The 26,173-nt window shown below is 40.1% G+C and overlaps 1 protein-coding gene across 2 annotated transcripts in view; it reads left to right on the top strand.

Moving 5' to 3' along the window:
* LOC128733782 (sortilin-related receptor-like) overlaps positions 1-25,452 on the top strand; it is a 34,826-nt gene extending 9,374 nt beyond the window's left edge. For both annotated transcript variants that reach the window (XM_053827575.1, XM_053827574.1), the window contains exons 3-15: positions 11,836-12,096; positions 12,179-12,340; positions 17,651-17,774; positions 17,840-18,230; positions 18,294-18,560; positions 18,624-21,497; positions 21,561-21,711; positions 21,778-22,057; positions 22,125-22,832; positions 22,890-23,158; positions 23,245-23,513; positions 23,574-23,742; positions 23,817-25,452. In XM_053827575.1, the coding sequence (XP_053683550.1) occupies positions 11,836-12,096; positions 12,179-12,340; positions 17,651-17,774; positions 17,840-18,230; positions 18,294-18,560; positions 18,624-21,497; positions 21,561-21,711; positions 21,778-22,057; positions 22,125-22,832; positions 22,890-23,158; positions 23,245-23,513; positions 23,574-23,742; positions 23,817-24,131 (6,240 nt within the window). In that variant the 3' untranslated portion in view covers positions 24,132-25,452. The remainder of the gene's footprint in view (positions 1-11,835; positions 12,097-12,178; positions 12,341-17,650; positions 17,775-17,839; positions 18,231-18,293; positions 18,561-18,623; positions 21,498-21,560; positions 21,712-21,777; positions 22,058-22,124; positions 22,833-22,889; positions 23,159-23,244; positions 23,514-23,573; positions 23,743-23,816) is intronic.
* The last annotated feature ends 721 nt before the right edge of the window (positions 25,453-26,173 follow it).

Below are 26,173 nucleotides of genomic sequence, written 5' to 3' on the forward strand. Positions count from 1 at the left end.
TTTTTGGAGGCAACCATTTTTTCTATGATGAATTAGGACCCCTTACCTTTTTAAGAGGGGGGGCTCTCATACAAACGAAATACAAATTTCCTCATAGCTCTAGAACTAATCAAGCAAATGGAACCAAATTTATCATGTGGGTGTTTTTGTAGGCAAGAATATTTTCTATGGTATATTTTCTATGGATTTCCCCACTTTAAGAGGGGGGGGGGGGCTCCTATACAAATGAAAAACAAATTTCCTCATAACTCGAGAACTAATCAAGCAAATGGAATCGAATTTGACATGTAAGTGGTTTTGGACGCAAGATTTTTTTCTGTGGTGAATTGAGACCCCCCTCTTCTTTAGAAAGCGAGTTATGGCCCATGTCCCCTTTAAGAGGGAGGGCTTCCATACAAATGAAATGCAAATTTCCTCTTATCTCGAGAACTAATCAATCAAATGGAACCAAATTGGGCATGTGGGAGATTTTGGAGTCTTGAATTTATTTTACGATAGTTAGAGACCTCTCACCCCTGTGGTAGGGGGATATGGACTCTCATGCAAATAAAACAGAAATTTTTGCGAAACTCAAAAACTAATCGAACTCGAGAAATTCGAGACTCTTCCATACAACATTAGTCAATACAAGACCACAAAAACTATCTATAGCGCCGCCCACTGGGGGGGCTTGCAAAACTCGAGATTGTGACAAAGATCATCCGAGATTCATGATTTATGTACAACACAGGTTAATTTGTGGCAATACGAAGTTTGTCGGGTCAGCTAGTAGTGAATAAAATCAAATGTTAATCATTCATTCATTTTGAACTGTCGACAATGGCACATCAAATTACAGTACGTTTATTGTTTGCTCTGAAATATTGCTCTGAAGTTTTAATTAATTTCCTTCAGCCAGGTTTTGGTTGATTTTAAAAAACAGGCCGTTTAAAAAATTAAACTTTGAGTTCTCAGTCAAGAGCTAGAAAATTGACTGATACGTTGGTCGAGGAATCATTCAGCACTGCAATTCATTAATGAATCGTTTCGAAGAATAGAAAACTGAGAAAAAGTAATACTGTCAGCAATTCAGTAACATGTGCATGGGTTGACAGATGAAAGAATACTACCAGGGGTAAAACTGTATGCGCTGAATGCGTTTGATATTCGCTTTCATGCAGAGCTACCAATTGTTTCGAGCACTGATGCGGATATAGTGAAGGTAGTACAATGTGGTAGGCTGAAGTGGGCTGGGCACGTGGCTAGAATGCCCGACAAAAGAGTAGCCAAAACTATTTTCATCAGCCAGGAGATGGCAGTAGACTTCGGGGTATTGCTTGACAAGTAGTCATCTTGACTCCTACCTTTTGTCCAATGCTGGAAGGTGCATGGGTCGAACCAAGCTATAATCTGAGATTATAACCGGATTCGAACCCACAACACCCGCCAGGGCGTGTGGTTCGCTGGTACTTGTACCTTTGAACCATAGAGGCGCTGGACAAAAGGAGACCGCAAAATCCACTTCTCAAGAATAGCGACGCGTTTGGTTGGGCTATCGACGCATATTGTGCCGTTTCCTACTTCAATTGCAGATTACCACCGAGCGAGAAGTTTAATCTAACTAGTTTTTACGTTCAGGACGACGACACTATGCCGGCCCTTACGGCTTGCAAGGTACTGCACGTGACGTTGTTCGTCTGTCAGCGTGTGTTAGCCGCTGGTAGGAGTCAAAATGACTACTTCTCAAGCATAGCTACCAATAACCCCCCCCCTTCCTTTCCGCTCTTCCCCTCCTTCACCAAAAAAATTTTCATTTCTTTCCCCTACCGTCCCTTCATCAATTGTAGAACCATCGTTTCAAAAAATATTAATATATTTGTATGACCACATTTTCAAGGTCAAGACTAAAAACTTGAGATTAGTCCATTACATAGGAACGGGGCCTTCCCTCGAAAACCCGCGCCGAGAAACGCGGCTAACACACGCTGACATACGAACAACGTCACGAAGCTGAAGCTGTTGCGAAGAATGGAGCCTTGTTCTGTGAGCTCACGAAGCAGAGATCCAAGCAACGGTTGTTTTCGTTAGCTATATGGTAAACTCTATAGAGCACTGCAGCACAATCGTCAGGGAAGAGAAATCTATTTTAGGGGGTAAAGTGTAAGATCCTACAAGTAATTGTTGACGGCAAAGAAGTATGGCGCATGCGCTTGAATCACGAGGAGGGATGCTGGAAGAGCGACGGAGAACCGGATTGAAGCTGACGACTCCGATACCCGTTATAGATACCCGGTAGCCGTAACCGTTGAATGTACGCAGTCTATGAGGATGCTTCTCTCCTTTGTTGGTACTCTTACCACTGTGTCCAGTATTTTGAACTATTGTGGTATGCCCCGTTATATTATTTTACTATACGCTTCAAGCTTACCTATCATTTATTGAGGAAGTGACAGGCTGGTAGCTGGAGCAAGACATGTGCCAATCAGAGATGACTAGGGTTATGAACCTAGTACCCTGATCGGCGACGCCAACCAGGTCTCCCCAATTTGAGATACTGCAGTCTGCGTACTATTTGTGCTCCACGATTGATTGCAGAGCAAGTGTTCCGGTGTTAAATATCATCTTGCACGAAACCGAGATTCCGTAGATGATATTTACTCTGTCCTGTCGCATGACCGGTAAGCTTGCTGAGATCTCTCTTATTGAGACTCAGCGACTTTTGAGTAACTCTCGTCTTCGACGTTATATATTTTATATATTAAGCATGCTGGAATCTCTCTTATTGAGACTCAGCAACTTTTGAGTAACCTCATACTCGACGTTATACATTATTAGATTGTTTGAGCGATTGTACAGCCATCCTACTGGGCATAACTGTTCGGCTCTCCTTTTATTTCATCCCACCCTCCAGCACACAGTCAGAGATTAGGCAGAGTGAATCTCGACCCGTGAGTACTGAGTAGAGAGTTGGAGCCACATCTTCGTTTGTCGACTCACAAAGAGTCGGCGTGTTGAGGATAGACGAGGATCAGGACTGAACCTCTGTTAGCGCATCGTTCAAGTCCTGTTCCTCCCCTATTCGCCTCTCCACCTCATTCGTTTCTTTGTTTTTCGGCAGAGAGAGCATGCACGGTAAGAAATCATCCGTTTTTACATAATAGCCATGATTAACAGCTATTAAAACCATCCTCCTTTAGGGGCTTTGGACCCTCTGCTTTGGTTCTTAGTAGCCATACCTCCTACAAGAACCGTCTTGCAGGCGGAGAGTTTACACTCAGCCTTCGCATGAATGCCCCCTTCTTTGTCCGCATACGACCCTAGCTTCCACCGGTTGTCCGATTTCCACTAAGGAACGTATCCCGGATGGTACCACGAGGAGGTAGAGATAGGAGTTGCTGGATAAGAGGCTGTGGAACTTCGTGGTAGTTCTGGAGCGCATTATTCAACCATTTACCATCCATGAGGATGCTTGAGCAGCGTGTTAAGTGTTAAGGCCAAACTCGGCATTGAATCCATAATCGGATTGTTGCCGAAAAAGTAAAGTAAGTAATTGACTGTGAACTGACCTTCTAACTTAAGCTCAATATACAACCCCATTCTGATTAAAACTAGCAAAAGCAAACAGAGCTTGGCCTTAAAATCTCTAGACACTTCTGCGATCCGCTACATGTTAGTGGGTGCTGTATTGTTCATTTGTTTGTTCAATTTTCTGCTGTCTTATGGTGTCCATACAAAGATAGTTCGATTACCATATTTTAAAATATGCAAAAAAGTTTGCACCCCGTTTTCTGTTTTTTGCTTCCTCCATCGATCGCTACTGCCAGCTTGGGATTGACAGCCGAAGGGCGAAGAAACCCCATCGCGCAAGCTGTGTTTGTCACTGAGATTATGACTACCGAAATGGACTTTTCTGAACTACTTTGGCAGCTATAATCGATGATACAAGTATATAGTGAATGAACCCATTATTTACTTTGCCAATGCACTGAAAAACGCATTCGAATGTTTCGTTCGATGTTGATTTGCTGTTAACCATCATAATTTGAGTTTACCTATTTGTATAATATTTTTCGTTCAGAAAAAACGGGTGTCAAATGGATTAAACTGAACTAAACGGTACAAATACACAGTTTGTTTGACCTGGATTGATTTTTTTTTTTTTGAAAAAAAAAAGTTTTATGTAAATATCCGGATTTTAGTCGGGCCTTTTAGCACATCAACACAAAAGGGAAACATCACTATGTACAAAAGGGAAACTGAAATTAGCCTTGTTCGTGCTTTTAAGCGGCGTTGTTTTGCTTTTATGACAAGGTCATATGCCAAGAATGGACGAAGTGCAAAAGCGAAAAAAAATTTTTTTGTTCATGATATTTATCTCAGTGGAGTAGGAGTACCTACTTTAATGACACAAAATGGCAGTAGAAGTTTTACTGGTTCGGGAAAGCAATGCGGTATCAAATAGCAACTGTTGTGTTTAAAGCTAATAGTGGCGAAATATTATGCACGCTCAAAGTTCTTGGGGCAAAATACCATCAACAGCTAGATTACCACCTACACGTTATCGTTGAAATGAAATTATCTCACAATTTGGGTTCTGCTTTGCAATGCTAATCAAATTGTTATCAACCTGATACGGTAGAAAGTTTCTAATCTGACTCATCGTGGTCTGGTCGTACGACAACGTAATGTTGAAATAAACAGACTGATACAATATTTTTTGTGTGTGCTGTGGTTTCCGTTTTCAGTTTACTATTTTTGTTCACAGTCGCAATTCGCAACCTACCGCGTAGGTACTGGTTTTGTACTTGATGACTAACACTTTGTAGCTCTTTCAAATCAACAAAAACAAAGACGGCATCCTTTCACGATTTCTGTTTTTGTTGATAACGCCGAGACTATGGTGTGCATACGTTTGGCGATATTTGTTTCGGTTTAACGAGAACACAAATCCCGGAGGTCATTGTCATTTGAAGCTGTGAGTTTTTGAGATTATTTTTGTTTGGTTTTTTATTTTGCTGTGTGGAAAGCACTACCTGTAACGATTGACTAATAAAATAATGAAAGCAAACAGAAATATTTTAAACCAGGAAAACCCCACAGCCCCAAGTTAAATCTCAAAGTTGAAGACTCGAACTTGTTCTATTTTTATGTAGCATCTTTTTTTATTTAGAAAGGGAAATAATTCGAAACGGCAGATAAATACGCTTTTCATGTAGAACTAATCCACATTTCAAATCCCTAGTGGGTCGGCGAAAGAGACATAAAGTTGACTCCACAGTTTTCTCTTTGTTGTGTCATTCTTCAGCATCAGTTATTTATATACCATACCATAATTCACAATCAAGTAAATGCCGAGCTGAGAGAAAATTCACCAGTGCCACCAGCGCTCTGAGCATTCGAGTCGAGGAGCTAGAAGGTTGCTTCTAGCATTATGCAACACCGAAGAGGGAAAGGGCAGCATTGCACCTACATAATAAAACAGGCACTACACTTAAGATGGGTAACCCATAAACAGTATCCGTTCGTTTCATGTCTACATGTTTCAAAGTGGTGATTATTTCCTTTCTTGAAAAGCTGTACGCATTCCCTTATGTTTGCTCTGAGCAGTCTAAATTTCAAAGCAGAGTACCTACACTACATAGTGACACAGATGGTGACAGCCGCTCCGTATAAATTTCATTCGCAACCTTCATCCAGGGTGGTTCTGAAATTGTTTCTTTTATTTTACCCGCATATAATCTCAAGCATACATGTATTTATATTTCCTTTGTTGCAGTGCACATTTGCCTTCTGAAATGCATCTCCGCCCATAATGCAATTTGGGTTGACATTGCAAAGTGTCCCTCAGGCCTCAGCTTGTGTTCACAATCTTTCTGTCCATAGCGAAGGAAGCTGTAATGACGGTTGAAAATAATACCTGATTCATGATGTGCTTCTTCTTCATATACGATCGCTCGTAGAATGATAAGTTTGTTCTCGCCGGTCGGTCGTGCTCGTGACACATGAAGAATGTCTCGTCGTAAATGGAAAAATTATAACCGGCATTTCAGCTTCTAAAGTAGCGTCAAAGTAAAGCGGGATAATGCAGGCAGCCAGGCAGCTTGTGAATTGATGAAAATTGACCAAGTCCGCACAGATTGAAAGCGGTATCTCGTAGGTTGTGTCATGTGCGATAAGGGTCATTTTTGCTGTACATTATTTTAGATCTGGGAAAAACAGAATTGTGCTCTATAATGAGTGCATGTTGCATATGAATCACAATGAAACGTAATTTGTACTCTGTTTTCCAATCCAGTCAGCAATGCTGGTTAAGAAAGAATGTTGTTGCTTCATATTGCTCCGTGTTTGGTGCTATTGGATGGTAATTACAGCATTGTCTTGCATATTTCGTAGCAATGATTTGTTGTTTGTCAGTCTCTTTCCTCGAAAAATGATATAAATTATTATCATATAGCGAATGTAAGCTGTCGATTCTACAGAATTGATTATTAAGGAGACATTCGTTGAATCCACAAACAAGTAGATATAAGTAGGCAAGCGTGTTCTGAAAATATTTGATTTCAATGAGTTCGTACATTCTATTAATCGTTCTTTGCAACATATGACACTTTACAAAAGATTACACAAATTTAGTATCAAAAGAGAACATACTATTAGTTTGTCTAGAGTTTATACTACATTAAACTAGATTTACTTATAATAACGGGCCCTATTCTCACAATCAGCTCACTCACCTCACTTCACTCAAGGGGCCGTATTCTTACAGTCATCCTCAACCTCACCTTATAGTACCCATCTTATTTGTACAGGTGATTGGAGTCACCTAGGTGACTTTCAGAATCGCAAATTGTGCTCTCACCTAAAAAATTTAGTTGGGGTGATTGCGAGAACAGGTCCCAACATCACAAGAAATTTTTATTTTGCCCTTACCCAATTCGCAACTTCGAATCTTCAAAAATCTAGAAACAGGTTTAGATGTCGGAAGAGTTTGAGAAGCATTTATTAACGTTTTGTGAAGATATGTGTGTCACATGGTAAAAACTGGTAAAAAATGATAGATTTTTTGGCAAATGATTATTAGATATCTGACAAAAAAGGTTGAAAAGTATTATTGAAAAAGGAAGTCTTTCAAGATAAGAAAAATACTACAGCTGAAACTGGCTCTAGAGAAACGACAAAACTGCTACTGCTTTGGTTAAAATTGGTCGTTTACATTCGAATTGTTTGTTGTATGTCAATCCATAAATGAGTATGATTCAATCACCGATATCGATTTTGTATGACCTGACGTACCCTGTCGGTCACTCTAGCACCCTAATTCTATTGGACTGATATTGCAGTGCTTGCATATTCTTCGTCGTCTTATACGTATACACGATAACCGTAGAGATAAGATTTCTCATTTAGAGCGGGATAAGGACAACAAAGCGCTCCGAGATCAGAATTTTAATGGAATAAACTGCTAGCAACTTAGGATTAACTTTTTGCAATGTAAGAAGTTGCTTGTTTCTATTATAATGAATAAACCTTACGCTAGAAAGCTTTTATTTTAAAATAAATAAATAACTGTTCCCAACGGATAAAGTAATGGAACTTGTTTTCAGTTATTTCACTAGAAAAGTTAGAGCTAAGAACCGATTAATTTTTGAGATTAATTAATTGGGAAAGCTCACTTTCAAATAGTAACACCCAGATACAAAAAATTCCTAAAAGAGGTACGAACTTGAAGACTTGCTAGAGCGTCGTTTCAAAGTATTCTATATTATATTTAAAAACAAAAAGATCCGAAATGGACGGACACAGGCATATCTGATAATTGTTTCAAGTTTTTCGATTGTCTATGTCGTAAAATCGGCATACTTTACTTCACTTTAGAGGCGACGGTTTGTTATCGATCCTGCACCGAGCGAATTATGGTCCACCAATACTGTCAGTCCTGGGCTGTCGTTATCCAATTCCCTCGAACATAGCGCACACCCGTAGGATGCGGGATCTGCCCCGATGTCTACGGCCTCTTCCTTGTACTCTGCTGGTTACTTTTCGTCGGGCATCCTGGGGTGACATTGCGATTCTGGTTCGGTCGAAACGAACCAAAATCACTCGAAACGAGCCCAGCCACCGCAGCCTGGTACTTTGTACTACCTCCCCTATATCAGCAGATTTGTATACTTGATACAGCACGTGGTTCATGCGTCTGCGCCACATTACATTTTCAATTTGGCCACCAAATATAGATCGCAGAATTTCACGCTCAAAACCCCTGACACTCAGCCGATCAACTTCCTTTAGCCCTCATGATTCATGTCCGTAAAATCAGTGTTCTATAGAGCGCAAGTTTTGTGCAAGTTTGCAAGCTACGCGACTTCAGCCTGCTAGATAATCTGTAAAAAGCCCGATTCGCAGCTGCAATTCATCGTTTTACTTCATGGCTTGCGTCATTGCACATGTCCCGAGCGTACCAAGGTATATACCTAAATATGCTTCATGTCGTTCCTTATCCAACTTCAGCTCGGTCCCAACACCTTTGGACTCCCACATTCCCTGCCAGCAGACATGTACTCCGTTTTGGCGGGGTTAATGGTAATCCCAATTGCTCTGCTTTCCATTTAAAGAGCCCAAAGGCCTCTTCCAATACTCTACGGTTCTGGCACATCACTCATCCCATTTAACCAATCCAACATCGCACGAATTAGCGTAACTGGTTTCGTCGGAAAACCATGTTCTAGCATTATTGCCAAAGCGCATTTCATTTGACTGAGTTGTACGCCGCCTTAAAGTCCCCGAACAGATGATGAATCTGCAAGTTTTACTACTGGAACTTATTTAGTAACTGATCCACATGGCCTGGGAGGAGAAGTTGAGTTCTAATAATTCACTACTCTATACGGACCACATGATCCTATCCGTTTTATGGCAATGCGGTTCAACGAAGTCTACTATTGGTTCAACTTCAACTTAACTTTCAACGACTCTCTCATAGATGATACATTTGTACTTCATATGAGGGAGTAAATGTGTTTTATTAAAGAACAAACATTGGAAGAACTGGGAAGGTGCGACTTGAATCCACAACTCTCAATGTCGCGTCAAGTGCGTTTCCAATTACACCATCGGCCAGTTTTTTTTGTTTTTTTTTACATTTGTAATTGTACTATTGTGCATGTTGACTGTCGTATGTGTTTATATTACGAAGATCATGATCCGATGATTTTTTTACAAACAAACCGACTAGTCTACTTCTATTTCTTCGTTAACCCATTGCTTTCTGTATGCTTTGTATGTATGTCTGATGCTATTTCTGATCTATGTTTGAGACACATTTAAATCTTTGGCCATTAAACGCTCTCAAATGTCGAATGATTACACATTCAAACTAAATATTGACATTTTTTGTAAAACTAACGTCTCTGTCGCCGTTCTTCGGAGCACATCTTTTAAAACGATATTGAACAGTAAACACGAGCATCCATCAGCCTGTCCATCAATTTAAAAGAATACTCGAAAGTATCCCTGAAACTAGAGCTACGCACATCACTTTGTTCATTGTCGTGTTGACTAAAAAAAAAAAGAAAAAAAAAATAAAAAATTGAACGGGAGCCAGAAAATTTTTATAAAAAGTTTTCCTACCGCTACTGATTGATAACCATTAGATTATGCACCGTCTATTTCATGGCGATAAACTCATTAAACTGCAAGATTGGATAAGCTAGTAGTTAGATAATGAATCTTTGCACATATTATTATCCACAATTTACACTGCCCATTGTCTCATATCAATCCGATAAAAAAATAGTGTTGAACAAACAGCGTTTGAAGATGTGTTTCATTTTTTTATTATTATGCCTTGCTAGCTGAATAAGCGATAGCGAGTGGGGATGTTATTTACCGGTCGCAATGATGGGGATTTTTTAAAATTAGGTGTAGTACAAATTAGGTATCGTACGAGTAATCGTATGCAAATTTGTGTACAGGCATAATGTTTACGGTTATGATCAAAAACAATATTTAAAAAGCAGTGGTCGTAAATTTTCTCAAAAAACTAATAGAAATACATAAAATAAAAATCATTCTTGAACCAGGCATCCAAGCAGAACCAAATTCTTTTTATGAAAATGCAAAGAAATTCCAATTAATTCAAATCAAAATAATAAACTTATATATAATTGTCCACGTTACTTGAAAGCTTCGAAGAGAAGTCATAAGGAACTGTCAAGGAATTTTGTTTAATTACCATTAACAAGCATTTTTATTAAAAATGATGTGAGATAATTTAAAAATACATAACGTTACTCGAAAAATGTAACATCTTTAGTAATTAGAAAATTTTGCTAATGTTTATATGAGCGTCTTAGTAGAATACCTGAAACGATAAAAAAGGAGAAAAACAAAAGTTATTTATATCCTTTAATTCTACTACTGTGTTTTATTGATAAATACGTATTTCGGTCTCGACGTGAGACCTTCATCAGTATCTAACTAACTTAGACTGTTGGCAGCTTGGTCCCCTATATAAACCGAATAGGGATTGTGGGCAATCCGGTGGGTACGCAAGGTGAAAGTTTAATATTTTTCGGGTAATTAACTGAGAGTAAGTTCCATATAAAAATATGACTGGCTTTTATGAGGAAAATAATCTTGAAACTATTTGACGGCATCGGTTGCACTGTTTTTAACAGTTTCAGCAGTTTTGCGGCATAAATTTTGCAATTCTGATCTTACTGAGAAAACAGTCACTTAGAACTGTTTTCTGCCTGGATATGGCAAATAACTTGTATTTAAGGCAAAACCCGGTTTTCGACATCAAACGAAAGAAGTTTATAGACCAAATGATGATTTTGCGATTGGCACTTGATTTATATTTCGGCTTACTGCTAAAATTTTCATAGAGAATTTTTCAAGGTAACAGCAGTTTTCCGTTGTTTTTATTAAACAAAATTCGGAAACCATTTTCATGTTACATCAATTCTATCCGAGCACAAAGTTATATAATACGAAACAATAAACAAATAGCCAATGCTGATATTTTCGTTTACGCTTTTTTTCAATTTGATATAAATGGTACGACAGCTGTTCACTACACTTTTTGGCTCACGATGCTAATCGTGAATGTCAGAAAAACCTCACAAGGTCACTTATTTCCAACTGCGAATTGAAAAATATGTCAAACTATTCGTTGGTTCGTATCAACATCATTGTCGTTTCATTAGATTTCTGTAGTATATAATGTACTGCACAATTTCATTTTGCCCCATTTTATATTGCAGCGGCAATACAGGTTAGCGATACACTCAGATAATCAATAAATAAAAACAACTGCAACAAGTCGCATCAGTTTATTATTTGTTTACGTTGAACCTCCTTCATCGCCGTTTTATGCTGTCGCTCTCACCGTTATATTTTTCAATGACAAAACCTGTTCCGCTCGCGATTATAGTCAACCCCTTTTTATACGTTTTTATATAGTTTTCTTCTTCGGCCTCTCGGAATAGCAGTACATTCTACCTACATATGTTTGCACGTTTTTATTTTCCACGGGACATCTCTCATGTAAAAAAGAGGTAGCCGCATATTCACGATTGTATAACTTCTTCTTACAGAGAGTATCCTTGCGGTTTTTTATTTGGCGTTTTATTTTTACGCTCTTTTTACTGTCTTATTCGCATTGACCGTGAAATGCTAACAGATAATGGACATATGGTTTTTATTGGTACAAATAAAATTGACATTTTATTGTCTCCGAAATTAAAATTTCTACAAAGTGTCGCAAATGAATGTGTTTGTGTTATATCCATCTATATTCAAATTATATTCCATTTTGCCTTTTTTCCAACTCATTGCTTATTTTTACACTTCTAGGTGAATAAATTAAATGACTCACATGCCCAGCTGATCGTGCATTGGCTCGGCGAAGGAACGAGTGTGATGATTTGTTTGGCACGTGAGCCTCCAGCTGATAATGATGCAAAAGCGCCACCCCCGCAACCATCTAGGATATTCGTTTCAAAGGATTACGGTGACACATTCGACGATCAGACGGAGATGTTCGAGCTTAATATCAATGGAACTGCTGTGAACTCAACGGTGGAGCAGTTTTTCACTCATCCCAAGTTCAACACGGTACGTAAAATTTTCATCACTAAAGTTGTTCTAATCAAGTTTAAAATGTTTTTGTTTATGTTTTCCGCTCTCTGCTCTACAGATTGTGTTCACCGATCCACGGAATAAGGCGATATTCACTTCGGAAGACTACGGCAATTCCGTTACGGTGCGAATGCTAAATTTTACACCTTCTGACGTTACGTTCTATGAGGCGGACACGAAGATGATTCTTATACTCGATAAAAAGGATCCGGAGCGAAAGGTAGGGAAAATGTTTTTTTTTGCTTTTATTTTGCCGAAAAGTTCAAATCGATTTTTGAATAAAATTATCATTTAATCATTTATCGGCAATGTTGTGTGCAGAGTTTTGCGCTCTTGGCTAGATAACGTGTGGTATGGTGTTGTTATTTTTTAAACACGTAGCATTAATTTTTTCTCTCGTCTACGTTTTGACAATTGGCCAAATAATCTGTGGAAATGGTAAGATCTCACACATTGCCACGATGTAAACATTACTGACCTGGCCAAACCGTAAACTTTTCAAGTGACTTTAAAATTAGTTTTTAGTTTGATACACATGATGTACTATTCCACACGATTACAAACGTGCATCAAGTATTTTCGCCAGCAATCAATTCCATAATCTAATTGAACGGAATTTATGTAACGTTTAATTTATTACTATAATGATATATTTTCAAAAAAAATCACTAGATCTTTTAGTCCTACATTGACTGGTTCAATGCGAAGCATCTTGGTCGAATTTTGTGTTGAATATCTAACTGAGTTGTTGTTATTCTATACTTATTTGTCGCAAGTTTTATTGCTTGCGATTTGTACAGAGTATATATGAACATCTGTTTCCTCGTTTTATAGTCGTGATAATACTAATTAAACACAGAGCCGGCGTTACAGCGTGCGAGCCCCTGTGCAGATTAAACAGCGAGACCTTTTTTGTATGCCAGAAGGGCACTGACTTAAAACGCCACTGTATCAGTCTTAAAGATCGTCTTTTGGGACAGGCCTCGATTTCTGTACACGGTTTACGGACTGCTCAAACCCATTGATGAAGTTAAATAAAATCAATGACCTTTTGGGATTTGGATTCATAGAGTGGGAAGGACACGTCTGAAGATGATGATGATGATGATGATGATGATGATGGAACCCACCTCATTTCCCTACAAAGGTTTGAGGTAGTCGATTTGTCTAATAAATAATTAATGAATATACATGTGAACTAGGTAAGCAAGCAAAACGATCACACAGATCACAGACATAGATATAAATTCCTCGATAGTATTCAAATACAAGTTATAACAATTAATATTTTTTCAAGTTATTGCCAAACCAAGAATGCGAAGTACCAATTTGCAAACTACTGTCAGTTACCAAGATGTTCATAACATTTTGGCCAAGCCGATACCCAGTTTAGTCCGCTACTCGACGCAGTCCCGACGAGGCCATTCCCGCTGTAATCAGCAAGCAAGCTTTGTGTACGACTTCGGTTCTGTTTAGAGATATTTAAGATGATTTTCATACATTGATATACGATTTGCGGTTGTTTTTTCCGCCTAGTGAATGGAATAGCGACTATTTTGGTGGTGTAACATGGTGGTGTTGATAACTCCTAGCTATACTGCATCAAACTTTCCTTTGGCGGCGTAAGTAATAGTTTCATAACCAACTTGCGATAGCTTGTGAAGAAATGCGTCGGCCACCAGTGACCAAAGCGACAAGCAGGGAACTCCTTGTGTGTGGACATCCTTTCATCGCCAAAATCATGAGCGACGTCTCTCCCAATGATGCTATGATTTCTTTGCTCGAAAACATTTCTTGAATGTAGCTCATTGTAAAGCGGTCAATTTAATTTTGAAAGAGAGCCACACATGATTACACAACAGTTGTAATAATTAAAGTGAAGAGCTGTTATCGAAAGCGCCTTCAATATCAAGGAAAACAAAAAATACCATCTTTTCATATTTGAGCGATTTCTCGACTAACGTCACTATTTGATTTCCATGCAACGGAGAGTTTTTTAAAAACTCATTGCGGATACAGTTATCCATGATTTTCTCCATCAACTTGATGCGTTGATGTCAGACTTATTGGTTTCAACAATTCTCCGGGATTTGTCCCGAAGTGAAACCGGTGCGAAAAATGTTAATGGGCTCGGAAATAATTACACTGTCCATTTTCTGTAAGAAAATGGGTATGAATACTATCCTGATCTGGTATTTCTTTGGCTAAAAAGAGCTAAGTGCCCGTTTGATTGAATGCTCGAATCAACGTGCAAGCAGAGTCGAGAAGTTTAGCAATTATGCAACGATGCTTTCTAAAACAACAAGGCCTAATTTCTTTGATCTATTCTTAACACTTTACACTCTGCATTTAAATAAAAAAGGAACGGAAATAATGGAAATGCATATATTTCAGGACAGCAAATTGTGTTGTATACAACCAGGGATTGTCCACTACAATTTTTAACGTTTTCTCCAGCCATCACCAACCGCGAGGCCTCCCTGAAGCGCGATGCTCTGTGCGATCGCACGAGTTTGCCAAGTTAAACGCCGACTCTGTAAACACAATTGAAGTGTTTTTCACTAGTTTTTCCCCATCTGTCATTAAGTGATTCTAAGGTAATCACTCTTCATTATGACTGTAATGGAGGACGATCTTCTGAAACATATGAGATCTTTCAACCAAATCTGCCACGTTCGATGTCCTGGCGTGAATGTTCCGTTCATTTAAGTCGTCTATAAAAAATCTAACCTATTTGGAAATATGAGAATTGCGTCAAACTAATGAAATTCACTCGCTTCAAAGTGTCGTCTCCCCCTCCCTAAAATGTTATTGAAGCACCATGTTCAATAAATATTCGTTAGCCGTCTGTGTACACGTGGTCCATTTTGCTACGTTCCAACCGAAAAGCACATTCATTGGTATTGACCAACAAAGGATTCCTGTAACGGATTTAATCTGTGAAGCGAGAAGCAAACGATGCCCACTTTTACGCGAGCGAGTATGAGAAGCAACGCTTACTGCACTGACGAAAACGGACGACAAACAACCGCTGGGGCTATGCATGATACATTCTAGTACATACACACTTGCGAGCGTCTTTCTGCACAGGCCGCTCACGAGGTAAGTCAATGCCAACAGCTCGCGAGCGCAAGCGGACCACTAGGGTGTATGGATGCAAATTTTAATTAATTTTTTTCTTCGTCTTATGCATTCGCTTACACACGCGGATAAGGCTACGGACGATACAATGTCAACTGCGACGTTGCAATGACGAGCGAAATCAACGGCCGTGGCTTACAGCGAAATACTCACTCGCAAAAACCCGTCGCAGTAGGGGAAGGGCGGTAAAGACGGACACCTTAAGGTTAAGACTCAATATCTACTCAAATATAACTGTATTGATCGCAATTTACATACAAACTGAACCTTTAAGTCTCAGTCTAATATAGTTACAACGTGTGCTAGAAGATTTCTTCCAAAATTTATACTTTCTCAAACATTATAAACATTATGTATAAATTAGAGTTTCCGCGCATGGTCGGGAAAGACGGACACTTGATATGGCAAAGACGGACACTCGCAAAAAAGTATCACGCGCCGTCGAATTATCAGTAATAATTAACATATTTCAACATGTATTTATAAAAGAATTGGTTTGGGTAAACCCCCTTCCCGATCATTTTTTCAAACTTCAATAACTTTTTACTGAATATTCAGAAATTCACAAGACTTCCAATGGATATTTAGTGAAGGATCAAGCTAACGCAAAGTCGTCGATATAGCATGAATGTATTGGTTTTTAACGTTTTACCAGCTATTTTCTTCATACACAAAATTAAATCGGTTTACTTATCTACGCATTTTTTCTTTGTTTTGCTTATAAATTTTACAGCTGCGCTGCTAAAAATCGGCAGTTTAATTCAAAAGTGTTCATTCAGTCTATAGAAACATTTCCCATCATTGATTTGCTTCAAAAAATGATTGTTTATGAAATATGACAAGTGTCCATCTTTCCCGCAGTGTTCGTCTTTACCGCCCTTCCCCTACACACGAGAACGCCCGTGTGAGAAAATTAGGCCACAAAAGTGCAGGCGTCGCAACACTGATATAAACCGATGAGTTGCGCAATACAGCCGTTCACTCCCGACTTTCAAAAGTTCAGCAGGGAATCCGTCCTTTCCAACAACTTTGCCATTCTCCTGTTTTTTTAACTTCGTCAAAAGTTGGAGGATCTACAACCTTTCCATGATCCTGTAGCTCTATTCTGTTGCAATCGACTACTCTGTGTTACTGACCTTTAAACTGCAATGTTGTTTCAAACGCCTGGTCACCTCCGATCTGTCAATAATCAGATACCCCTCCATGACATAACACGAATAAGGGCGGTTCGGTTCCTGTTGATCGTTTTATAGACGCTTCTGAGTGTGTTGTGCTTAGTGAAGCAAACCTCTGTTTGTACGAGGACGCGATTAGGTGCTCACGTTCCTTACGGCGGACAAGTGTTTTCGGCAGCTCTAGCTTCTTGGTATCACGCCTTGGTCGGACGCATCACAGTTGTACCTGCACCTTTGGATTCTGACTGGATTTTGCTTATCTGCTGCTTATTAACACTCTGAGTTGAAACACCCTCTGGGCGTGGATACAGCAAAAGTATCTAATCTTTTTTTACTTACCTTCTTACTTCTACTAGTCTACTACTTGCCGCATCAAGAATTCTTCCCACCGTACTCGGTCCTGGACTACTCATCGCCAATTCGTTGCGCGTCTCGTCATACATAAATTGGCTTCAACCTGGTTGAGGCACGCTAGAGCACGCTAAACCCCTCTATTCTTGGTGCCGGTGGAGTTCTCGAAGAGAATGGATTGCACCGCACGGTCATCCGGCATGCTTGCGACGTGTCCCACCGTAGTCTCCGTACTTTCGCCAGGTGTACGATGGGAATCTCTCCAAGTAGTACCTGCAATTCGTGGTTCATAGGCTTACGCCACTCTCCACTATCCGTTTGTACTCCGCCAAAAATAGTACGCAACACCTTTCATTCAAATACGGCAAGTGCACGTATGCCTTCTGTGAGTAGAGTTGCTGTCTCAAGTCCGTAGAGGGCTTCGGGCTTGATTATCGTTTTTGTATATCATCAGCTTTGTGCGGCGGTGCATGCTCTTTGATCGAAGCGTCTTGCGGAGGGAAAAGTAGGCTCGACTTTCAGCTTGAATGCGTCGTTGAATCTTGCTCATATGATTGTCGGCTGTGACCAGATATCCCAAGTATACGAATTCATCTACCACTTCCAGTTCATCGCCGTCAATAGTCACTGTCTGTGGGAGGTAAACGTTGTTTTCTCTGGAGCATCTTCCTATCATATATTTGGTCGATCGAAATAGTTTAGTCAGTTTCGTCGGAAAACCATGCTCAAGCATTATCAACCACAGTTCATTTCCTTTAACTGAATCTTACGCCGCCCTAAACTATGTTCGTTGTATTCCCGAAAACTACTTAGTGTCAATCTCTTGGCTGGATTTAATCTCGGTGTTTTACTTCTACTTTTAGCTGTACTATACCACAGATTTTGGCGCTTCTTTCACACTTCTCCAGAGTTATGTAAAATCCTACATATGGTCCTCCGGAGAAGGAGTACCCATTCACCTCTACGTAGAGCGTAAGGAACCAACAAGTAAGCAAAAATTATACCTGAAATATTGATCATAATCCTAATACACGACGAAATGTTTACTTCAGATACATCCTCCGTCATATTTTACAACGCGTCCAACCTGCGTAAAAATATCAACCAGTTCAACGTTCTGATTGAGAAGGTAGAAGATTTCCACATCAAGAAGGACTTTATGTTTGCGTCACAGCGACTGCCCAACAACACGCAGCTGTTGATCAGCTACAAACGAGGCAAATTCGTGAAAGCCGATTTCCAAACCGAGCTGGACATGAAGGGTTACCATGTGGCCGACGTGGACGGTAGACGTATTATGATTTCGGTGGTTCACACGGAACGCATCTCCCATCTTTACGTGTCGGAGTGCAATGCGGATATGACGGAAATCAAATTTGTACCCAGCTTGGAAAATGTTTTCACCTATATGCCGGAACTGAACTGGAGATCCAGTTGGTTGGTGTAAGTAACATGAACTCTAAGGCTGGTGATGTTATTTTAAAATGTTTAAATTATTCGTTGCAGTCAATCGTCGGATGGAGCTTTTACCGATCTATATAAAGTGGAAGGATTACGAGGAATCTATATTGCATCGAAAATCAATAGAATACCGCTGGGTGAGACAATTTCTCCCGACTCGTTGGTATCGTTGATTACGTTTGATCATGGTGCTTCGTGGAAACCAATCACTGCTCCCACGACGGACGACGACGGTCAACCAATTCAGAACTGTGTGAAGGATTGTAGCTTGCATTTGTCGCAAAAATTCAGTTCACTGTACCCGGTAACAAGGTAAAGCTGCTTTGTTTTATTAAATTATAGCTGAAATTCATTAACTAAATTGATTTAATTCAGATCGGTGAGCATAATGAGTTCCAAGTCGGCACCTGGCGTTATTATGGCATCCGGAGTTGTGGGCAAATCGCTCAAAGGTCATCCGGGTGTCTACATTTCACGCGATGCCGGACTAACATGGAAGCAAATTTTGAAGGATTATCATTTCTTCAATATGGGTGACCACGGTGGAATTCTGGTGGCGGTAAAATACTTCAAATCCAAGGGAGAAACGAACGAAATTCTGTACTCAACGGATGAAGGCGAAAAGTGGATGTCAACACCGTTCCACTCTACTAATCTGAAAGTTTACGGTTTAATGACCGAACCGGATACTAATACGACTATTTTCACACTATTTGGATCGGAGCAGGAGGAGCACAAATGGCTTATTATAAAGGTGGATTTGAAAAAAGCATTCACTTCAAACTGTACGGAAGACGATTACAAATTCTGGGCTCCTGCGGCCAACACAAGCGAACCATTTATGCCGTGTATTTTGGGGCTACAAGATACCTACCAGCGACGAAAACCTCATGCCAACTGTTACAATGGATTGGATTACGAACGACCGATAAGGCAACAAGTATGTTTCTGTAACAGCTGGGATTTCGAGTGTGATTTTGGATTCAGCCGCAGTGGTTTTATGAACAGTCCCTGTATAAGAAATAAAACGGTAGCAAATTATGACCCATATGCCATTCCAGCCAGCTGCAAGCCTGGCGAATATTTTAACAGAACCAAAGGCTATCGTAAAATTGAGGGTGATGTTTGTATAAATGGATATTCCTCGCAATTCTTACCGCAATCGATTCCCTGTCCTATGGAGGAAATTGAAGATTTTCTAGTAATTGCGCAAAGAGATAAAATTTCGAGAATCAATCTGAATAATAATTATTCACGAGATGTGTTCCCGGTGACTGGACTTAAGAATGTCATTGCCATCGAGTTCGATAAGAAACACAACTGCGTCTTTTGGGCAGACATAATGACCGATGTAATTGGACGACAGTGTTTGAATGGAGATCAAGCGCCGGAATTATTAATCGACAGTGGGCTCTCGTCGGTGGAAGGGATGTCCTATGATTGGATATCTGAGATGCTATACTTCGTGGATGGAATGCGATTAAAGATCGAGGCTGTTAAAACTACCGCAAGTCATCTGGGTCGCATGCGACGTACCATAATCGATGCGCCCAACTTAAATAAGCCCCGTGGTATCGTAGTACATCCTCTTCAGGGGTATTTGTACTGGACTGACTGGAATGCACTGCGACCTTCAGTCTCCAGAGCGAATCTTGACGGCCAGGATGTGAAAGTGCTTTTCACAAAGCCGGATGTGATTTGGCCTAACGGTGTTACCATCGATTATATTGCTGAACGGTTATATTGGGTCGATGCGAGTAAGGACTACATTGCAAGCAGCGATTTGAATGGCAAAAACTTTATAAAGATCTTACAACAGGACTCGCGTGTGGCGCATCCTTTTGCGGTAGCTGTTCTGAAAGATATCATGTACTGGGATGATTGGAAAATGAATTCGGTGTATACTGCAGATAAGGACCATGGCATAATGATTAACGTGATTGCGGAGGATATGATGAATTCAATGGATTTGAAGATATACGGTCATTCTGTTCAGGAGGGTTCAAACGCCTGTTCCGATGGAAATAAGTGTTCGCACATTTGTGTTGGTGCTCCGAAAGGTGCTTACAGTTGTCTGTGTCCGGATGGGATGGAGAAGAATGCTCAAGGTCAGTGCTTATGCCCAGGTGGAGTGACACCCTTCGCAAACAATACCTGTGCACGGTCGGGAAGTACCTGTGGATCGAAATTCTTCGATTGTAAGAACGGCATCTGTGTACCGTTGATTTATAAATGTGATGGCGACGACGATTGTGGCGACCGATCGGACGAAGAAGGTTGCCCTGCTGATAAACCACCATGCCCACCGTATATGTTTACTTGCAAATCGGACAAACAATGTGTTCCGAAATATTTCGTTTGCGACTACGATCGTGATTGTTTGGACGGTTCCGATGAACAGAATTGTAAGCCTGCCTCTTGCAAATCAGACGAGTATACCTGCGGAAATGGACGCTGCATTAACAAAAGCTGGTTGTGTGACGGCGAAGATGATTGCCGTGATGGTACCGATGAAAATCAATGTCATAAAAATAGTACCATCGTTGTGGAATGCAAACCGGACGAATTTCGTTGTAACGGAACGAACACCTGTATTCCGAAGCAGTGGCGCTGCGACACCGAGCACGACTGCAACGATGGTTCGGATGAGTTTAACTGCGCTAAAAAGGAATGTGAGGTGTGGATGTTTATGTGTGAAAGTGACATGCGCTGCATTTACAGAACGTGGCAATGTGATGGAGAAAAGGACTGTAAGGATGGAAGTGATGAGAAGAACTGCAGTGCATCGACGGAGGTGCCAAAGAAACCCGGAATCAATTTCTTACCGGGTGATTCCTGCCATGATTGGATGTTCAAATGTGCCAATGATAAATGTGTGCCATATTGGTGGAAGTGCGACGATGTAAATGACTGTGGGGATGGGTCGGATGAAGCAGGATGCAACTCTACGCGACCGATGACTAGTACGACACTGAAACCGGCTCCAACGCGGAAGAAGGAGCGAAGCTGCGGCTTACACGAGTTCCGTTGTGATACGGGGGTATGCATTTCGAAACGATTTGTTTGTGACGGGTATGAGGATTGCACCAAGGGGGAGGACGAAGACAACTGTCCGTCGCAGAAGCAGTGTAGTATTAAACACTTTAAATGTCGCAGCGATGGTATGTGCTTGCCGATGGATAAATATTGCAACAAGGTTGTTGATTGCATCGACGGAAGCGATGAAGATTGCACCTTTAAACCATCTACGTGAGTAATCTATTTCTTATTAATGATGCGCTCATTTTAAACTCATAAAATAATACATTTCAGGCCGTCTATCAATAACTGCACAAACAATCCCGGTGTATTTACTTGTGATAATACATGTTTTGCTCTAATGGCTCTGTGCGATGGAAAGTCGGATTGTTATGACGGAACTGACGAGGAAAACTGTAAAAAAATGAAGACCAAACATTACCAGGTTTGTTCAGTGCTCTGAGACTGTGCTGTACACAATAATTATATTCCATATACCTGTCATTTTCAGGTTACTCAAATTGGAGTTGATGAGCGTTCGTTAAATTCCACAAGTTTTCTGATCTTTTGGTGGATACCCCTGCCGCGGGAGGTCACTTTCGAATATCTTCCCTCAATTTACTATAACGGCGAGTGGAAAAATGTAAGCAACTGGATCAATCAAACCGACTATCGATTCACAAATTTGAAACCGTACACACTGTACAATGTAACTACGTACGTACGCGTGAAGAACCAAACCAAGATTACTCCGCCATACATTTATTATGAGATCGCTACTAGCGAAGGAAGTAAGTCAGATGTTAATATTTATAATCGTTGATAAGATAAATCACTAAACATACCCTCAATTTTCAGTTCCGAGTGTTCCTCTAAACGTGTCGGTGACTCAAAATAACGGGTCTCGAATCGAAGTCAAGTGGCAAGCTCCGAAGGAAGTAAACGGACAATTGCAAGGATACACCATAAACTACCGGTCGCAGTCGAAGAACGTGGGTCCTGCGCAGAACGTAAAAGTCGGAGCGACCGAAACCAGTGTTATTATCGAAACTGAATTTAAACCAAACATAGTGTACGAGTTTTGGGTAAAGGCTCGCAACGGGAAACACGAGTCGATCTCTTCGAACATGGTTCAGCTCAAATTTGACGGCACATCAAACATCGAGAAAATAAGCAAGATAGATGTGGTCAATATTACGAAAAAATCAGTCACGTTAGAATGGAAACCGGTAAACCATGCTGATGGTTACATGATTCAGCCGATTCTACCTCAATCTTATCCCCTGTTGAATACCATTTGGACAAAGAATTCCACGGTTACGTTGGATAATATGGTCCCCGGTACTCAGTACGTTATTAAAGTTGCGGCTTACGTAAAGCAGTACGTTGGACGCCATGAAACTACCATTGTCTCGTTTGGTGGAGATCCACTTCCTGCTGTTCAATTTAGATTGAAGGAACAGACGCAAAACTATTCCTTAATTGAATGGGATGAACCTCAAGGCAGTTTCGGTAGACTAATTTACGGCATCTACTACGGAACAAATATGGACCAGTTGTTTGAAGGTATTCCTACTGATTTTGTCCTCCCGCAATGACTTTACTATTTATTATTAATTCTAGCATCCAAAGTTAATACCACTGCTACTAGTTACAAATTGACGAAACTGCGACCTTGTGAAGCGTACGTCGTTAGTGTTGGCATCGTTGGTCCCATCGGACCCGGTCCACTGGGGCGCAATCCCTTGAAACTTGATACGCCTTATAACAACACATTGCCACCAAAGGAACTAACAGTTGATATTAGCGAAACTAGTCAGATGTACTCAGAAATGATTATTCAGTGGAAGCATAGCTGTTCGCTGGAGTCATCGTCCTATCCTAATTACATTGTAAGTAAAAAAACTTGACTGCGAGAAATCCCTGTGCAGTTTCTTCTAAAAACCAAACTTTTAACTCAACGCTTTACCTTTTGCAGATCTCCGTGCGGGAGTTGACGAAAAACAAAATCTCACTGGTGAACATAAAATCGTCAGCCAACAAAACGCTAGTGCACGTATTCCGCAGTATACCGCGAGGAGCAGCCTACGAAATAGGTGTTTCCACCGATGTACCAAATGCCCAAACCGTGAGCACGGTTGCCTATTCCGCTCCTCTACCGGCACCGGTACGGTTGGATGTATTGCTCGAGGCTAATGGAACTTACGTCGTGTACTGGAAGCCGGTCAATGACTTCAAGGAAATTGAGTAAGATATTTTTCGTGCCATGGTGAGAATAAACAAACTAATCGAGCGACTTTCTTCTAGGTTTAACTATCAAGCGGTTGTATACGAAGGTAGAGGAGTCAATACCTCCATTCCACCATTGATTGTCATCGAAGCCAAAGAACCACCAATTTCAATAAATCCGGATCGACTGGCTGGTTTGAAAGCTAACAGTCTTTTTACGGTTGGCGTAAGGCTCAAAACAGTAGATGTAAGCAACCGCGCGATGCTGGCGAATTTCGGAACAAAGTTTGACTCTATATTTTGTGTTTGATTTATTTTCAGGGCTTTTTCTCCGACATAGTTGAGATTCAGTCGTTTTCTAAGCAAAGCTTCCAGGGTCTAGTGCAAGAGTCTTCCTTTTCATATGCATGGTTGTGGGTCATTCCTACGATCATCGCATTAGTACTCGCGCTCACGGTAGTGTACGTTGTGCAAAGGCACCGGCGCTTGCAGAACTCGTTCAGCCGCTTTGCCAATTCACATTACGACACTCGGACGGGTGCCACTCGCATTGGTGATAGTCTGGATGACGATGAACATGAGCACCAGGAGGTGCCGCGAAGCTTCTCCGATGATGAGCCGTTGGTTATTGCGTAAAACATCTCACTAACCGCCGGTTTAGTTGAGAGGAAACTATATCAGTAGAAGGAAAAAACGCTTGTGCAACAACCCTGCTCATACAGAACAAGAATTCTGATGCAAATCGATAGGGATTAACATTACACGCGAACCATGTTTCCTAGTTTGAAGCTAGGTTCGTTTTGTCTGTGAAAATAATTAAACAATTTTAAGTATATAGTGCTAGTAGTAATGCATGTGTAAAGTCCTAAGAACAAAAGACTTGTAATTGTGTATTTATGTTGATTTAATTTTGATAGTTTTATTTAATTGCGTTTTACTGTACATTTTTAAGCTGTTTTCTTTGTATAGAAGATTTCCTGTAACATATATTGATAATGGTATGCATCCGGTATCAAGTAAGACTTTATGCAGCGCGCGAGATCGAACGGACAAAATGAGTGAAAGTGTGGCACAAAAGAGGAGCAACTTCTAAGGCACACAGACCAAGAAACAAAGATATTAAAGAAAGTAAGAATTCAAATCTAGAGAAAATTGAACGCTGTAGTCGATAAAACGATCGAAGAAGAGACAAATCCGCTTTATCGGTACAACAGAAATACTGACTAAAGGCATTTGTTTTCTGCCAAGGAGAAAAAGCACATCCATGTTAAACTTGAAACCAGTCGTGTAGTAAAAGCAATTCAAAGATTATTTTTAATAGGGTCATTTTATCGAACGAAAGCGTCTTCATAGGGAATCGGTTTTGAATTAAGAGAATTTACTGTTAATGTAATGTGTTTCAGGTGTTTTAAACAGTTACAACACTATCTCCTATATTTTTTCAAAGCTTTAAACTGTTAGCAATGAGTTTTCTTCTGTTCGGTACGAGATGTAGAACGAATTCATAAGAGTTTCAAATGATGTGCTAAATGTAAATGAAAATTAACTATGAAGACAAAGATTAATGATAGTAGATAACAATAATGATACATTATTATTATTTTTATTTTTATTCAATAAGCAGAAGGCATGGTATTGGCAAACAAATGTTTGGATTGTGATTTTATAAGTGTTTTGCGTAAGATAAAGTGAACGATAGAAATAATATAAATTTCTGCGAAACGGCTGTCCCGAATCAACACTTTTCCAATAGAAAACTTCTTCCTGCTCGATCGGTTCGGTTGTTTATGTTTGCCTTTTGTATCTACAGAAATGAATCGTTCCAAAAAGTGAAACTAAATGATAAGTAGTGAAAGAATAAATAACCTTACGAATTAAAGTATGAGTAATAATTGTATTGGTAAAGCGTAGAATTGAGAAGAAAAACGTCGTGGGAATAAACTCTCAATACCAAATATAGTGCAAAAGTTGTCTTTTTTTGATACATATTTTAAAGTACAATATCTGACCTCTTTTTTTAAACATAAGACCTTATTCTTGGAAATGAAAATCAAGGCAGTATTCTTACTAGAGTGTGAATGGTGTTTTTCAAAACGAGTAAAATCGTAGATCGAAAGGCAATCAAAATTCATGTGTGTTTTAACCCTCTGTCCCAGGGTTGTTTGGCTAGTTTCAAGTTTTTGGTGACCTGAAAAAGCTATTAGTAAGCACACTTTTGCGTTTCTCTTTAAAGCAGCACATGTTTGTGATGTTAAATCTGTTAGAATCACCATTTTATAATATGTATTTGTAGTCTTTACAACTGTTATTTATTAGCATTCTTGGCACCAATTCAATTATAGAGTCAGTGCCGAATTTGGGATGCGTCTCCACATACAAATGTCAGTCTTAGGCTAATATTTTTTGAAACGGTGGTTCTACAATTGATGAAGGGACGATGGGGGCAAGTAATGAAAACTTTATTGGAAGCTACGCTTAACAAGTAGTCGTGGTGACCTTCTGTCCAATGCTGGAAGGTGCATGGGTTGAACCAAGCTATAATCTGAGATTATAACCGGATTTCAATCCATAACCCGCCAGGTCATGTGGCTCGCTGGTACTCATGTAGCTTTGAACCATAGAGGCACTGGACAAAATGAGACTGCACAACCCCCTTATTAGTCTAGCGACGCATCTGG

The sequence above is a fragment of the Sabethes cyaneus genome, chromosome 2, assembly GCF_943734655.1.
Source record: "Sabethes cyaneus chromosome 2, idSabCyanKW18_F2, whole genome shotgun sequence".
Classification (NCBI taxonomy): domain Eukaryota; kingdom Metazoa; phylum Arthropoda; class Insecta; order Diptera; family Culicidae; genus Sabethes; species Sabethes cyaneus.